The sequence below is a fragment of the Microchirus variegatus genome (assembly GCF_963457635.1).
Source record: "Microchirus variegatus genome assembly, chromosome: 5".
Classification (NCBI taxonomy): Eukaryota; Metazoa; Chordata; class Actinopteri; order Pleuronectiformes; family Soleidae; genus Microchirus; species Microchirus variegatus.
This window is the reverse complement of record NC_139806.1, coordinates 32509827-32528030: the sequence shown is the minus strand read 5'-3', so window position 1 is coordinate 32528030 and position 18204 is coordinate 32509827. Positions and strand designations below refer to the sequence as shown.

Below are 18204 nucleotides of genomic sequence, written 5' to 3'. Positions count from 1 at the left end.
ATATAAATATCAAAGAGACAGTGAAGATACCATATCAACAACATTCCAGCGACTGCCTGTTCCTTTGAGACATTCCCTTGTTTTTATGTCAAAACAGACATTATATGATAACTTCGATTTAATCTTTATTTTGGTCTCAGCAACCAAAACAAGTGACTTTTCAGCTTTTGACTTGTCCACATGTTGTTGATTTACTTATGTACTTACTACATTCTAGTTTTTGGTTGATTTGTTGTTTTTATTCTCAAGTATCACGCACCACAAGGTGTCCAGCACCACAAGGACTTATGAGACAAAAATACAGCAAGTCATAGTGAAAATAAAATAAATGTTGAAATGTCACAAGCACAAGCTGAGACACAGTGAAGGCTTCATAATCATTTTAGCGCAGGTAAAAATCACAGTGTCCAGTTACTGAGGTTAATTAAGATCTATTTCCATTTAAATACAAATGAGAAACTTTTTTAATATATTGCAGTCCAGGTGAAGACCAGCGCCAACCCACTAACCTCTGGGCTAATTGCTTAAATTTAATTATCACTTTGTCGTGGAACAGTTGGACTGCATTAGACTACATAGAACAGGTGCATTCCTTAATTATAAAGTGGCCACTAAGTTTATTTGGCTGAATATCTCTTCAGTCGTCTAAACTGTAGCTTGACTCAAACATTTGGTCCATGATATTATAGAACATGGATCTTTCCACTTTCCTACACTTGCTCACAAACACGAGGAGCAAACACAAGAAGAAGAAGAACGGAAGGTTCTGAGAAGCCTGGGGCCATCCAAACAGTAGCACCCTTGGTTACAAACCCATGGTGACAAGACCTCCAAGGCGCAACCGCATCCCTCGACGCTGCCTGTTTGGAACATGGCCGTCCTCAAGAGTCAGCCTTTCCTGACAACAGACACTCACACACAAACAGCCTCAGTCGTCCCTCACACACACAGGCAAAAGCACAGACAGAGGTGAGAAAATGACTGGACCTGAGCTGCTTTGATGAAAAGATTATTCAGGATCCCTGCACGTGGAGAAGAAGAGATTTATTAATACTATGCACACAGTAATAACATGTAGATCAGTAATGATCAGAATAATAAAAGTATAATATTATGCAATTTATAGTGTTACATTTTTTATCAATAACAGTCAAGCACAGGCAACTCCAAAGTGGTGGAAGGGGCGAATTCAGCCTCGGGCCCAATGAAGGCTTGGTAATAACTGTCGTAGATATAAGCTACGATTGAGGTTGTAAACAGTCCCTTCAACTGGTCCTTAAAGGGAAACAAAAGCACAAATAAACACTCATGAGCATTAATGAATTATTCCGAATTTTAATGTTCATAAATCAATACCCAATATTTGTTTACACTGAAAAGGAAATGATAAAAGTTTTAAAATCATGTTTCAGTTCCAGTGTTTTTGCATTTTCCCCAGTATAGTGTACATCGCTACAGGTCATTCTTTGAGTTTGAGTCTAACTAATCATATAACTGACATTTCATTACATAAGACTGAATATATGTACATGTGTTATGTGCATATAGAGTCTATATTTTTGTATTATGTTACTTTATTTTCATATGAAAACAAATAATAATCATCTCTGGGCCACAGAGAGTGTGTTTATCAGAAATGAAAGAGGTTGTTTCTTTTTTGTTTTCTGTGTCATTTTAAATGTTATATCTTTTCCATGTATGTTCTAATGAAATAAAGGAGAAACAAGAGGAAGTGGTCTGCTCGAGCAGGATAACACACAACCTGGCAACATACAAATAGCCTAGTTTTGGGAGTAATGATACATTGATCATAGGCTGCTAGGATCATACTATTGCTGAATGAAGCAGCTAAGCAGTGTGTTTACATGTGCAATGTGGTGAGTAAAGAGCGCCACCCTGTGGCCAAAGTTAGTAGTAATCTATCTATCTATCTATCTATCTATCTATCTATCTATCTATCTATCTATCTATCTATCTATCTATCTATCTATCTATCTATCTATCTATCTATCTATCTATCTATCTATCTATCTATCTATCTATCTATCCTCATTATTGACATGTTATGTTGTATAAATGATTATTATGGACAGTTTATGAATAATGTATTATATTAACAGAAATATAGTCGAAGGTTTCTGGCCTTCTCAAGTTTAGGAATGGCTGCGATAATCTTTGTTATCGTTATTGATGATATTCATGACTAAGTTTTGCTTTTATCTTAACACAAATCCACATAGATACACACGATTCATCCCTTAATCGGGGTCTCAGGGTCTCTTATGTTATATTGAAGCTTTTTGGATCATAATGTATTTGATGTATTTCTGTGTGCTATGTGTTAAAGCTGCTCTTGATTGATCGCATTAGATATCAGCAGACAGTCTGTGTCGTGGTCATCAAAAGCCTCGCAGCAGAGAGAGCAGCCCATTCATGTCAGGCTGATGAGGGAAGCGTCCTAACAACTGGTTGGACTGGCTTGTCCCTCTGGGTGTGATGTCATCCAATGGCTGGGTGCCTGGCGGCTGCGATGCGCATGCATGCAGTGCGCTGCCTCCACGCATTACAGCGAAGCGCACTTGACAGCTTGCCAGGTTAGAGGGAAAACACGCGCACATACACACACACACACACACACGCGTCGTTCAAGAAAGGAAACCAGACCTGCTGAATTTCTACCATCCATCTATCATCCATCCTCCAGCAGAGGCAGATGCTTTTCCTGTAAGCCTCTCCATCTCTCCGCGTCGTTTTCTCTCTGGATCAGTGATGTTTCTGCTCTAACGCACGCGCGATGACGGCGTGAGCAGCGGTGCTGAAGCTGTTTGTGAGACGCACGAAACACCGCGCGGCCGCTTTTGTTGCGATCGGATATCTCGTGAATTGGACATGAATTCGGCGGAACAGACGGTGACATGGCTGATCACGCTCGGGGTGCTGGAGTCGCCGAAGAAGACCATCTCGGATCCCGAAGCGTTTCTGCAGAGCTCGCTAAAGGATGGCGTGGTGCTGTGCAGGCTGCTGGAGCGGCTCAGCCCGGGCTCCACGGAGAAAGTAAGAGCAAATACACCCACTCACCCCCTCCACTGCCCTGCATTATTAAAGCAGACAAACCCGCCCCGCCGTCGCGCGGCTGCTGCTGCTGCTGCTGCTCCCTGAGATCCGCGCAATCGACGCGGGTTGTTGTCTGGCTTGTCTCTCTGCCCACTGGTCCATGAGCTGATGCCTTTTGTAGGTCACGACAGCCCGGGGTATTGTCTGCGAAAACAACGCCAGGATGGGTTTGCAGTGTGTCAGCTTGTTTACAAAAAAAAAAAGGCCGTTGCACCCCCCCACTGCGCATTGATCTGCTCAAACGAAGGCAACATCCATATGAAAAATGATTGATCACATGTATCAATCCGCTGGTGTTTTGTGGCCTTACGAATGGCTCGTTTAATATGTTTCAATGTGTGTTATTTGTATATCATCACATCTGCCATATGTTTCGCTGTAATCTTCATTTATGTCAATGTATTAGAATCAGTGTACACAGTGTTATTATGACCAGTGAGGGATGATGACTGGCTATCTAACACACACACACACACACACACACACACACACACACACACACACACACACACACACACACACACACACACACACACACACACACACACACACACACACACACACACACACACACACACAGAGAGAGAGAGAGAGAGACTAGGTCGCCATTGACTGACAAAGAAGGCGCACTGACAGAGAGAGACGAACCCTCTAGCTCCATTTAAAGGAACAGCGCAGTGTTTGTGTCCTCCAACGTATAGGCAGCAGCCAGGCTTAAAGGGAAAGTCTGTGTTTTTTTTTTTTTTGAAGTGGGGATGTAGGCTCAATCGACCATTTTTGGACATTTACACAGGTAAATAAAGTGGCTGGTGTGATTTTCATGCTGCTGTAGCCCATGTGTGTCAAGGAAGAGGTAACAGTAGTAGTGCTAGTTGTAGAAGTGCTTTTTATTCTGTCACACTAACAGAGAAATAACAATGTAAAATGTAACTCAGTTACACTCAACAGTGAATAGGTGCAGATGGAGGCAAAGTGCTTATGGTGCCATCTATTTATACTCCATCCATCCTGCTGGGTGCTGTGCCCTATCTCAGCTGACATAGGGCGATAGGTGGGGGTGCACCCTGGACAGCTCGCCAGTCCATCGCAGGGCCACACATAGAGACAAACAATCACCCACTCTCACAGCTATGGTCAATTTAGAGTGTCCAATTTACCTAATCCCCATATTGCATGGTTTTGGACTGTGGGAGGAAGCCACACACACACGGGGAGAACATGCAACCTCCATGCTGAAAGGCCCTTGTTCCGACCGGGTCACAAACCGGGTCTTCTTGCTGCACAGGCAAGAGTCTATTTATACTTGCAGCTCGGGAATTTCTGAGGTCAGGAGGTGCTCCTGAATTTGGATTTCATGTTGCCGCGCTGTTTGACCGGTGTTGCTAAAAATGGCTAATCAATCGATTTCACATTGTACACCGATCACATTAGACCTGTGTTCATACAGACCTAATGTGAATATAATGCATAACTGTCTCTCCTGGTTAAGTGTTAAGAATAGATTTAATGCCTCATTGCTTAATTTTTTAGAAATATTTCAGTGACTAAATTTCAGAGGGTATTGTATAAATGTTTTTGTTTCAGTTCTGAATGAACATGATTACAATACCACGCATGCCTCGGAATGCAAAGTCACACTACCCAAGGTGAAAACAAACAGAGCAAAACGTACTGTAGTATATAGAGCCATGTGTAAATGGAACACCATGCCTGGACAGATCATTCAAGAATGTAGCAAAAATCAATTCAAAATATAACTTAAAAACATCTCCGAGCTGAGCAGTTCTCTGCATTTGTTAACATTTAACAGATGCTGCCACTGCCATTGATACATGTCATGTTTTTATATACATCTACCTGTACATTCTGTGAATAATATAGGTCCTGTGTTGTTTTTGGGTTTTCTATTGTTGTGGTGTTATAATAATAATAATAATAATACTAATAATTATGATTATTTTTGTTACCACTGTTTTGTTATTGTGATGGTTGTTTAATGTAATTATGCACTGCAATGCATAGAAGCACAGGTGTTGTTTGGACTCCAGGAAGAATAGCTGTGGCTCTGGCCCCAAGCTAATGGAGATCCCAATAAATCAAATCAAATCAAACATACTTTAAATTAACTTATATCACCCCCAAAATAGCACCCATAGACATACAAAACGTTCACAGATCAAAATGGCCATAAAATAATGATGGTATAAAAATCATAATGAAGTGAAATCTAATGGTGTGACTGTTGAGTGCAACAGAGTTCTTTCTTAAGCTAGTCAGAGAACTATGGTGGCCCTCACAGACCAGAATGGATGTAAACACTCTTTCATAACACTCTCTCTCCCACTGACATTTCATCTTTCTGTTGTTATCATATTCATTTGCATAGGAAGCCCCTGCTTCAAAGTTGGTTTGGGCCACTTCTGTAAAGCCAGCCCCTTAGCTTAAGCACATATAAGCAGCTTATTCTTCTGCTTCAAAAAACCCTAAACACTATTTAATAAAGTGATTATTCACCTTTACAAACATATGTATTGGTAGTATATTAACTTGCTTGCCGACGAACCTCCTAAACATCTTTTTTCTTTCTTTGTTTCTTTTCTTTCCCCCAACTCTGCTTCTTCTCCTCGTTCACTTGCTGTTTGTTTACATTCGCGTTACCATCAACATGGCCGCCACGTCCCAAAATGCAACGCGGTTGCCCAAGCCCTATTTAGCTAACTTTACCTGCTGCAAGGATGCTAAAAACGTCGTTGGACAATATCACTATACTGTATATAATAGGAGTGTTATGTGATATGTCGCGATATTTCACGACGTGATACGGTATCAACTCTTTGTTATGTTTAATATGAACAAACCAGTGCAGTCATAGGCTGTAATCTTTAGATATCTATGGCTATAACGCTGTACCGTCAGTGGGAGATCCTTCCTTATTTGTCTACGTCATTTCCCTCGACGAGCGCTGAAGCTCCTCCACTTCCCTGCGCTGCGGGATTCACAGCCTCCCCTCAATGTCAGGCCATTCTCCGCTGTGTGTAGAATGAGAAATGACGTGTTTTGGGACCGACACACACACGCAGATAACAGCAGCCTGAGGACAAAGACACACACGGCCGTCGCCGGGAGCTGTTTTATTCTAACCTGAGCTTTCGCACTTCCAGATTTACCAAGAACCAAAGAACGACGGCGAGTGCTTGAGCAACATAAAGGAGTTTCTCAAAGGCTGCACATCGTTCCGCGTCGAGGTGAGTGTCCCCCCCCCTCTTTATTGTGCTCATTGTGCGGACCCTCTTTTTTGCTGTTAAAGAGCTTAGCTGCAACTTTAACTTAGCTTCACGTTGAAGAGGAAAACTCACCGTAGCGCAAACAATGGGTTTGTGGAGTGGAGGCTCCAGAGAGAGAGGGCAGAGGAGTGCAGCGAAGCAGCCGAGAACAATCACATCTCGCTCGGATAACACATCTTTATTTGTCCGCCCAGTGTTGGAAACACATTTTTTCAAGTGACACGAATTGACTGTAGGTCAATGTTGTTGTGACAGGAAAAATGCAAACGATTACGTTTGATTACGATGTAAACAATGCTACGCATAAAACAGAGCTTCAACAAAGAATCGAATAATTATCGAAAATATTTTTTTTATTGTACAAATAAAAACAAGATCTGATTAGACAGATGAATCAGTTGGATCGATTCATTTGGCCAAATAATCTGCATTGTGATTAATTTATCAGCAGGTTATTTCTCATAAAATATGATATATTTTATTTCTCATTCAGTCATTATACGCAATGATTTGAAGCTTGAAGAGTCAGATGATAAGTGTTCAATAAATTCTTATTTTTAAACAAGTGTATGACATGTTGTTATCAAAGCTGCACTGATTTCTTTGGCGTTGGCAAACTCATATTGACCTCAACTTGACATAGCAGCTTCTGTGATGTGACTATTCTCTGTTTTGTTTTCTGTGACACTACACTGAATGCATTTGATTTGCGTACATCGCCATTTTGAGGTTTTACATTATAACTAATTTTTTTTGCATTTTATGCATGAAACAACTAAAATAATGAATGCAAAGCCGTCAGAAACTGACAAACACCATCATCACTGCAGCTGTGGACAATATAGGACCACAGTTATCTAAGTAGGTCTGGTACTTGCATCGTAATTACAGTATTATTATAAAAAACTGGTAATGTCTTCATGTCCCCAGGTGAAGTCTTCACCCATATTTAGAAATATGAGTCGTTGGGTTAAGGAGAATACCTCCATAATCTTGCAAATTGCAGGCAGCATGTTGTGCAGTTGAAGGCTGGGAATAGAGGGGTCATTGAACGCGCCCTGTCGCCTGACAATGAAAGTCACTGTTCCTCATCTTTGCCTCGCTCCTCTGGCTCTCCAGCCACTGAACGAGAGGTGGAGATGGGACAAGATGCAGCTCTGTGAAACATGGCATTTAGTATTTGCAGGCAGCTGAGACGCCAGTGAGGGAGATGACATCCATTACCATCAAAATCATGCTGTCATTATTTTTTGACAGATTTTGTGTTCGCGATATGATTCGTAATTGGAAGACTGATCATATTTGCATCTTAATGACAATATTCATGATGAACAAATTCAAATGATTTGACATTTTTTTGTTATATCTTCAGGCCAGAATTTCACCTTAATGCTGTTTTGTCACACATTTTAGCTTAATCGTACAACTGCAGTGTCTTTTGTTGTAATTGTGCAGCTCTAACATTGCGTAATAATCAGTTTTATTATGTGTCCTCCTGTGATTAGTGTTAGGGTTAGTCTCCAAATGTGCCAAGAAGTCAGTGAATATAACTGAACATTGGTGAACATTTATTCTTCGTCGTCGTCGTCGTCTTCTTCTACTTCTTTTGGGTCGCCACAGAGAATCATCTGCCCAAAAGATATTGTTGTTGTTCGACAATAAAAATAACAACTCCAGACTCTCACTAGAATGGGTGAACATCACATAGTGCATCCCCGAGAAGTTATTATTCAGGTCCATAATAATCAGTTAACTTAAACAGAGTAACAGCATCTTGTAAGAAGTGCCAATATGCAAATAAAAGTAGTTGTACTCAAAATAGTACGATTTAGACTATTTTCATGGACCAGACTCCTCTGTTAAATATTTAACACCGGTAATTGTTGGATATTAACCCACATTTTTAGGATTGTTAAGTCTTTTTAACTGATTTACAGTTCGGCACCGTTTGGCTTGGTTCCTTGTGTCGCACAGCACGCTGCCATGTTTATATTGTCAGAGAACTAGTGGGGGGAAGGGAAGGGGAAAGGAACGGAGAGGAGAGGAGATTTTCATTTTTCTTCCAAACAAATAAACCTGATTTCTATTTAAAATCAATTAATCGCCCGGCCCGAGCTACATGTAACACATTTTTTATGTAAGCCTTAAAAGGACCATGATCGTTCCTAAGAAAGAATATTTCAACTGAAATACTTGCTTCACTGGTGGTGCAGCCATTTTATTCACAGCTTAACTATTGATTTGTGAGCTCCAAACTCCACCCACTGCCAGTTACGCAGCAGCTCATAGGTTACCAGCGCACAGGTCGTTAGAAAAGTTTGTCAAACACAGTGATCTGCAGCTATAGATCAGCAATGCCGTATTTCGCGGAACCTAAAAGACCTCGCTTACCGCTTTCAAACACGTCTCGTCCAGAGGTGGAAGTAAAATGCGGGTAGGGATGTGTTAAAATATAGTGTCATACACGTACAAGTTGTTGGTGGATATTTAACGTATACTGTGTTAAAATATAGACGGAGCTAGACTGGCTCCACCCAAAACAGTCAGCTGATGGGTGACAGAAAAACGTCACTCCCTTGTGATCGGTGTAGATTTCCCATGGAAGTCAAGGCAAACGCCCTCAGCCGATTCTCGTGCAAAGCTTGATGTCTTGTTGAGACAAACGGCCACAAACTGAGCAGGAAAAAAAGAGCTGCTGATTCCCTGCATTGTTGTCTGTTGTGTTGTCTGTTGTGTCACGTTCGATGTTGTCGCACCAGTGCGGTGTCGAGCTACGGTGTCATACGTCCACACGGCGTTATGGACGTGGACGTAGAGCACAGCCCACATCCCGCCTACCAAGTGCTATTCTATACTGTTAGTCGAAATGTGGGCTTTATCATTCCAAACTATGCCGTACTGTACCAAACTGAACTGTACCATGAGGGAAACGCAGCACACTGTAAGTGCATGTCGTGTGTGCATGAACTCAAGAATAATGCCGGGTATAAGTCCAGCTCCTTCAATGTTTCATAAATTTGATGACCAGTGCTTTACAGTAGTTTTAATTGGGATGGCAGTAACTGCTTTAAATGCTAGATATTGCTGTTGTACATATATTTATCCTCTTCAGAAAAACCACTGAATTGTGGTGTTAAGCTTCTTTGTTAACAGAAAATGACATATGTTCGTTAAAATCTGAGGGAACGACACTATTTATGTGTGCGTATTTGAGCAAAGCATAAACATTTCAATAGTGAACATTTGTTGTATTGCTATTGAAGTAGATAGTATCGTCCGCATTTGAATGGAAATTGAGAGAAATGTTGCAGAAGTGGGAGCAAAAACTGTTTTGGAGCCGACAGAGTTGTCTAATTAAAGACTTCTTCTTAGAGATGTTAGAATAAGTCTGTAGATGGATCTTCTCCAGAGCTCAGAGCATTGCTGGCTCTGACCCCAGGTGTAGCTGTGGCTGCAGATTAGCGCAGTGACCCGCTTTACATGTGAAAGAGACACAGATGCTGTTTTTTGGCACTTGACACTCTTGACCTTCCTCGTTTTGAGTTAAGATGGATGTTTGATTCTGCTGTATTTCAACTCTGCTGAGCTCACTTTAGATCGAAATGCTCCTGCAGTTAAAAACCTTTGTCTTACACTTAGGCAGCTGCAGGCGCTGACCCTTAACCTCTAATGCCTTTGACCACAGGAAGTGAACATTAGAATCCCCATGACTCCTCTGGTCCTCTAGAACAATAACCTCACCCTTTTGTCTTATTTGACAGTAGTTACAGATCCATCTGTCTCGACTAACTGGAGACCAAATTTGTTGTGTTGTATAATTACAAGGGATTCAACGATATTCGGTATTTTAGCGAACCGCTCGGTACACCCAGTGCCGTTCACGCAACGACAAACAATGGTATTTTGTAAGTTTCAGCCCGTCAAAATGTATTAAAATACACAATGCTGTGTGATTAGATCCTCAGGAGCAGAGCCTTCAGAGCCAATCAGCGCAGCAATTATATCTGTGCTTTTAATTATTTTTACAATGTAATATTGCCTTTGCTAGTCTGAGCAGTTTTATATTAAGATATTGAAAACGAGTAGTGGAGGAAATACTGAATCTCAGTACTTAAGTAAAAATACAAATAACCAGAGAAATACTTAAGTAAAAGTAGGAGTACCAAAATGACAACCCTACTTAAGTAAGAGTAAAAAGTACCTGATTTTAAATGTACTTTAAGTATTAAAGCGGACCTAGATCGGAAGTTCCAATTAACGTTGTTTTTTGGTGTGTATCTGCGTCATTACCTTGTTTAAGAAGCCCTGAAGGTTCAAAACAAACAGTTAAGCAACTGCTCAGAACGCTGTGTTTTATTGTAATCTCCGGCTCAGCGAGATCTCTGAAAAAACCTGGTCCGGTTACGTAAACAACGGTTCTCCTGAACAGCAGATCCTCCTGCTCCGGGCACTAGTCCGGGTACATCCGGTTGCGTACATTGAACCGCAGAAGAAGAAGAATAATGTCCGTTGTGGAGGTGTTTCATGAGCGACAGTGTCTTCTGACTCTGGGTCAGACTTCCGGGTCAAAGGTCGTCAAAGGGACTGCGAGTTCCGCTTTAAGTTAAAGACAATTGAACAATGGACAAGTCAGTGGATTCAAGACGAAAGTTGCATTTCATTAATGGACATTTTATTGACACAAAAAGCACAAGCTCTATGGTGGTAAAGTACATGTAAAAGGTAAAAAACGTAATTCTAAAAAATTGAATTGGAATTTGGTGTGGTGGACACATAAGGCCCTGTTACATTCACTTCAAGCATTTTTGAATTTAATTTAATTGAATTCAAGGTATTCACTGAACAAACTGTCAAAAAAAATCTAAGCTATTTAGAGGTTAGGGTAAGTGTATTTCAGTTGCTTTCTTTATCTTGGTCATGTTTAGACAAAAATGAATGAATTTGAAGTTAGATTTGAGCTGTCAGTCAGACAAAGCAAATATGGCTTCATTTTAAAAGTAAAACAATGAACTGATCAATTGAAAGAAAGAAATAATGGATGAACAAATCAAAAAGGACTATAAAGAACTAGCCTGCTCACATTTCCATAAATGAACCATGAACAGAGAGACTTCCCAAGCACATCATGCCCCAGTTGTGTCACAGTCAAAGTGAGCTTAAGTCAGTTCCATGCATGTCAAATGTTTCTTGCAGTTAGTGATTGACTCATAGACATCATTATAATTCAGCAGCAGCATTTGTAGCTGTCCTCACCACAACAAGACGTCTGATTCGTTCACGCTGATCCGTCAAATCAAATAAAAACATTCTCCAGCCGGCTTATAATCACTCATTTCCTGCTCGCCTGGAGCACTTTTCCTCTTCACCCCCGTCTTAGAGAGTTGAGACACATGATTAGTTGGGTTGAGGTCAGGTGACTTGGCCTGTGGAGAAGAATATCGTGCTGTTGCTCGACTGCCTTGTCTGTACGTCTGCGACTATATGTACCCCCCTTTAGGTTAGTTAGGGATGCGATGATTTAATAATTATTAATCAGTCACTAAATTAATATTATCTTTGATCATTTATTGATAGAATATTTTCCGGTTTATTTGCTTTATATGACAAAGAAATTCTTGAAACTGAAGACATTTGAGAACATCATCATTTTGAGGTTTGGGGAAATCTGTTATGTTAATTATTCGGTTATTTAAAATAACCATCTGTTGCAGCCCTAGAATTAATATATCGAGAGGTCCAAAAAGATTGTTATGGTTAAGTGTAGGCGTAAAATTCAATATTCAGTACACGTTTGGATGTGTCCTGTCCATCTTTGGATCCACATACCGTTTTCTCGAGCACAAATAACATACAATCCAAATATTTGCTTCATTTATTTCAAAGTGGGTTCATTTGAATTTCTTTAATTTGCCACAAACAATGAAACAATGGAAGAACCAGGTCTACGGGGTCTAGAGGTTGGGTATAAACTGAACATGTTGTAGTTCTTAAATGTCATAAATGAAAGATACTATTACTATTGTATATAATTTGTCTGTATAAAAACCTTTATACGTGTTATTATCTTCATTTTGTGAGTTTTTTTTGCGGCTCCAAATTAATTTTATTTGGGTGGAGATGCAACAAAAATGGCTCTTTTCATCCTAAAGGTTGCAGACCCCTGGTCTAAACCAAGGCTATTCAACTTAAGGCTCGGGGGCCAGATCAGGCCCTTTTAGCAATTTGGACTGGCCCGTGGCCCATAAATAATTAATGTATTATTAAAAACCCAATAAAACCATAGCTTTGCCTATTTCTGGCACTTTGCGACTCTTTGCGACACTTTGTGACACTTTGCGTCCCTTTTTGGCAAATACTAGCACAGCTGTAATTGTAGGTAGCCTATGTATGTACCAGAATATTTTGCACTATGAGCCAACTGTAGCAGTACCTGTGTCTTGTTGGTACTTTCACTTTTATTTTTTGCACCAAGAGCCACCTGTAGTAATTTTACCTTAATATTATTGGTACTGTTACTTATATTTCTGCAAAAAAAGCCTTTTGTGGCCATTGCAATGCTGTTTATATTGTTACCTCGAATTTTGTAAGAGCCAATTGTGACTGTTATACCCAAATGTTGATGGTACTGTAACTACTATACACACTACACTATACGCAAATTAGATTAAGAACCCTTGTATTGTAAATTATTATAATTATTGAAATTGTATTGTACCCGACTGTTGTTGCAGTTACTTACCTTTTTAGCACAAAACTAGCAGCCATTTCAATAAATAAGTGCTAAATAATCTATAACATTTTGTATCTATTTGTATCCATTTACTGTACATGCAACACAAAATAGTAGTACAGGGGTTGACCGGCCCACTGGCTGGACAGCCTTCAGAAAAGCTGGCCCTCCGGAAATTTTAGTTGAATAGCCCTGGTCTAAACTGTACACTCAAAAATACAAATACATTTTTAGTTAAAAAACATATTTAGGGTGTTTTTTTACTCAGCTGTGAGTTTTTATGACGGCTACAGAGTTGAGCTCCATAGAGAAAAAGCGTCCAGGCCTGCATTAATTTCATATCCTTCTAACATGTTAATCGTCAACTACTGCCTCTGTTTATATGATGAAGTGAAATTACCCTGTCAATTTACATCTGCTGCAGGGTACTGGAAAATTGAATTTGATAGTGATAGGTAATTTCCATCTATAGACCCCGGGATAGAGCATACACACAAATGAGCAACACTACTCAAACACGCACATGTCGTTGTTGGTTGTGAAACCCTGGGCAGGTAAACACTAATTTTCCTCAATTGTGAAAAGTGTGGGAGCAAATAGCATTAGCAGTGTGCTGAGTCACAGAGGGGAGTTGCACCATTGTGCTCTGAGGGATCATTACCTGGCTGTGATGCCAAGGCCTAGCAATCATGTCTGAGCCTGTCATGTTAGTCATGTTCATTATCTCCCTGCATGAATGTTTTATGTGTACTGTTAAGAGATGTGTCAAGTCTCTAATAGGGATCCAATTGAAGTGATATTTAGCATGTATCATGAGAAAGTGGCAAAAGAGCCAATAGACAACTTCCATGTACCCAAGCAGATTTTGAATCATAATACATTTGGAGGTAATTTTGAAATGCGATGGGTTATATGCATGGAGCGTCTCTCACTATGAGCCAGCTCCTTTACTTCTGGTCAGTTATTATTGAGGGGAAACTTGTACCTTTTAATGTAATATAGAATATAGATGTATAGATAGAAAATGATAATGATAAGTAGTTGTTTTTGTAATAAGTAGGGATGTAACGATACACTCGACTCACGACTCGATACAGTTCACAATTTATTTATTTTTTAATCAAAATGAGCTACAGACAAATTATGACCAAATAAAATGATCTTTTATTCGTAGGAAAAAAAATCTTAGAGGTGCTTTCTTTACAGAAACTCTGTAAAACAGTTTGTGTCCTCTTATAAAAAGTGCAACTTACATGGTCATCTTAAACAACAAAATACATGAAAAATATCCCCTTTCTTTAGAAACACTCTCACGAGTAAAGGCCATATTATACTTCTCTGACTGTGTAGCCACGGAGACCCCTCCAGCCTTCATACTTCTCCGTCGTGGTGACAGATACGCACTGCAATTTCCCGCACGATCAGTAGGGGTCGCTGCGCAAGGTTGTTGTGCTTTTGGCTACAGTGAGCAATGGCGTCTGAGAGAGAAAGACTGTGGAAGTGGAATAACATTGAAACGGTGGCCGTTTCTTACTTTTCTGTGTCACGGAACGCAGTTTTAAGATAATTTGAGGCGAGAAATCGGTCATTTAGAGTCTAAACATGTGCTGTGTGTGTTAAGATATGACGTATTTATAGTTTGGCAGCTCACGAGGTGGCGTAACGTTGCTTTGCTTCTCACTGTGGTGGCGGCTAATATGCTGCTGCACGTTGCTCGTGTTGTTAGCAGTCTCTTGCGATATTTACATGCTGTTTTGGTTTTGTCTGTCCATTTCTCACCGGTTGTATTTGTGTATATAGGGAATTCAAAATGCCGTCACACAGGTGATTTTAAACAACTGGGTGCATCCTCTGTCTCAAAGTTATTGCCTACCGTCGCCATGTCTTCTCTCGTTCTGTGCCCCGTAAGATATAAGATAAGATTTAAGATAACATAACCTATTTCTAAAGAAATACTATTGCAAATATTTTCAACAGTTGGTGTCTGCAGAAGTTACAATGAGGACAATAGAATTCAGCAGAGGCTGTACACGGTACAACTGTTCTCCGCTTCTGTCCCCTCACAACACTGACATTTTAGGCCATGTTGAAGCCCTCAGGGCTAATTACTAGGGATGTAACGATGCATCGTGACTAGGGCTGTAACGATACACAAACTCACGATTCGATTCGTATCACGATTTTTGACCCACGATTCGATACATTCCACGATTTTTTTTAATTTAAAAAACATTTTATTTAAACAACATTTACTTATTTAGCAACTTTCTTGTCACAACGCTGTGAACAGATTTGAACATAAATAAATAAATAACCAAAGATTTCTCTCTTTTCTGTAACAAAACAATACTGTTGAAAAATACAAAGTAAATGATAAATCAGACTGGGATTTGTCCCCAAAGCATGCTGGGAAGTGTAGTTTTGTTCCAGTGGAAATAACTTGTTTTGATAAACAGCAAAGGAAAGACAACATTTCCGCTTGTATTTCTTGAAAGTCAGTTGTTGTTTTGCTCTTATTTTGGGGCTGGAATCTGTGAATCTTGTTCGTAGAGTGATAAAAAGCTGTGAATTCTCCGCTGTTTACATAATCACGCTGACGCTCCGGTGCCGCTTTTCAATGTGTGCGCTGGAACGGGTTTTTTCCGCTCCTGCTGGTTTGATCCATCGGTGTTTTAACTGTGTTTGGCGAACATAAGAATGGTTTATATGAGCTTTTAGCTGAGTTTCTGACCTTTCTGTGGGTATGCATCATGTCTGTGTTTGTTTAAGTAAGACATGGTTTTATGACGCTTTTGTCGCTGCGTCTGTCGCTGCCCATGGTGGCGGGGACATCAGTAAAGAAGAGATTAACTTGATTAAAAAACATAATGCGTTAATGATGACTGTAATTAATTAATCACAAATAACGCGATAATTTGACACCCCTAATAAAAATAAGTTTGGTAGCACTAACAGCTCATATCATGTGGCTGACTGGAAAAATAACTGGGAGTTAGAAAGGGCGTGTCGCGATTCTGTTTTCTCACGCCACGAGACGGGTCCGTGGCTCTGAGTATCGCGATTTCGATTTCGATGCGCTTATCGTTACAGCCCTACTCTTTGGAATTAGAGGTGAAACACTAAGCAAATCCACTTGCCTAATCCCTACAGCTCCTGAAAATTTATTTTATGCTGTTTTGTATTAGAAATATTATTATTTCTGCTTTTTAGGTTTATGTCTATGTCTATAGTATACTATACAGTATACTATTACAAACAAGTGTTTTTAATGACATTAGCTCTCACCAGAACAGTAGTACAGTAGGTTGGAAGGTTCTGGGTCCATCCCCAGCTTGGTCCAAACACTTAAACCCAAGTTGCTCCTGACAGCTGTGTTAGCAGCGTCTAAATAACTATAATAGATGTGTGATGGAAAATGTGCGCTCTATGAATGTGTGGGTGAATGAGAAAACTGTGTAAAGCAGTTTTGTCATCAAGACTAGCCCATGTGGCCAAGCCCATGAGAAAGTGGAAGGGAATTGGGCTTGTAGCTGGAGGGGTTGCTGGTTTAAATCTCAAAACTGTTCAAGGGCTGGGGTGTCACTGAACAAGGTACCATCACCCATCGCTCCCCCAAGCACAGATATGTCCCAGTTTGTGTGTGTTCACCACTGGTGTGTAAAAAGGATGGCTTTATCGCTCACTGGTGTGAGCGCAAATAAAAACTAATTCAAATTCTAGAAAAGCCAAATGCGGCCATACGTACAGGTCATTGCCACTCATTGTGCTCTTCACTAAGTGAACACATGAGCTCATTGTGTCAATGACCTATTTAATACGAAGTAAATCAGGTGGTTTTGTAGAGAGCTGCAAATGGAGGCTGTAATTATGTGTGTTTCTGCTGAAATTGTGCGATTCACCAGCTACTTCTGTCAAGACGTATTGATTTACTGCTCAGCTTTTGCAGAAATTATCAATTGGCTCTAAAAGGAAAATGGCTGATGGATCTCCCCTTGCTGTCTCTCTATGTCCTCTCACCCACAGCCATTCGAGGCCAGTGACCTGCTGCTGGGACTCAACTTCTCAAAGGTGCTGAGCAGTCTGGTTACGCTGAACAAAGTGACTGCAGGTTAGTGAAAAATGTTTGCAGTGTGAGTTTTGTTTTATGAAAGACATGTAAATAGTCGTCACAGGCGTGTGGGCGCTGACTGCGAATATCAGGTCTGGTGTATTTATATTTTGGCCTCTCTGTCCAGATATCGGCGTGGGCAGCGATTCGGTGTGTGCCCGACACTCTTCAGCCCACCGCATCAAGTCCTTTGAGTCACTGTCTTCTCAGGCTTCACTGGGCCGATCCTCCAAGCTGCTGCTGCAGAACCAGTTTCGCAGTCTGGTGAGGCCAACTCTTACTGCCACTAACTATAAACACAAAACACACGAACCGGCTTCATTTATATGTCCTCTTCACATCATCTCATGTTTTTATGGTAAGACTCTTCTTCGCTGTCTCTTTTGACCAAAAAAGGGCGCACACACATAAATTGGGCTGGGAAGTGTTGCGTTACAGGGAGCATGTGCATTATGCGCGTAGGTCTGTGTAGATTCAAAGTGTCTTTCATCTTTCATCATGCATACACTTGTGGACCTCTATGTACCAGCAGACCTGCATAGTATGACCTGGGCCTTAGTTAGAGAGGCTATTAGCATTAAGAGCTATTCACTTGCTAGATGTAGAAACACTGTGAGTTTCTTCCTCTCCATTCCACTGGTGGAAAGCACAGCTGATGTAAACTCTTTTTCCATCACTTCTTTGCTTAGAGTAAAGTTTGCATGCTAACTAGGTACCTGTAGGGTCGCTTTGGGTGTATACTAACCTCTTATACCTTTTATAAGCTCTATTTGTGACCTAGTTGGATATAAACACAACAACTGCATTGAGCTCCTGACACCACTTCTAGGCAAAAACAGATTGATTGAACAGATTTCCTACTTTAGCTTTGCCTTTTTGTTGGGCTTCGTAAAGACACTGGTGCAGCAATCGGTGCAGCACGGTCTCACTATTATTACAATAAATAGCAAATGAATGAAACTATCTAT

At 40.5% G+C, this 18204-nt stretch overlaps 1 protein-coding gene across 2 annotated transcripts in view; it reads left to right on the top strand.

The window, feature by feature from the left end:
* Positions 1–2889: 2889 nt before the first annotated feature.
* The window catches only part of arhgef7a (Rho guanine nucleotide exchange factor (GEF) 7a), a gene marked incomplete at both ends in the record, with an annotated part of 36381 nt that continues 21066 nt past the window's right edge, over positions 2890–18204 (top strand). Inside the window, 4 exons of one of the 2 annotated variants that reach the window (XM_083890178.1) lie at positions 2890–3054; positions 6276–6359; positions 17152–17236; positions 17364–17500. In XM_083890178.1, coding sequence (XP_083746304.1) covers positions 2890–3054; positions 6276–6359; positions 17152–17236; positions 17364–17500 — 471 coding nt within the window. The remainder of the gene's footprint in view (positions 3055–6275; positions 6360–17151; positions 17237–17363; positions 17501–18204) is intronic. The other variant, XM_083890179.1, reaches the window with a different exon arrangement.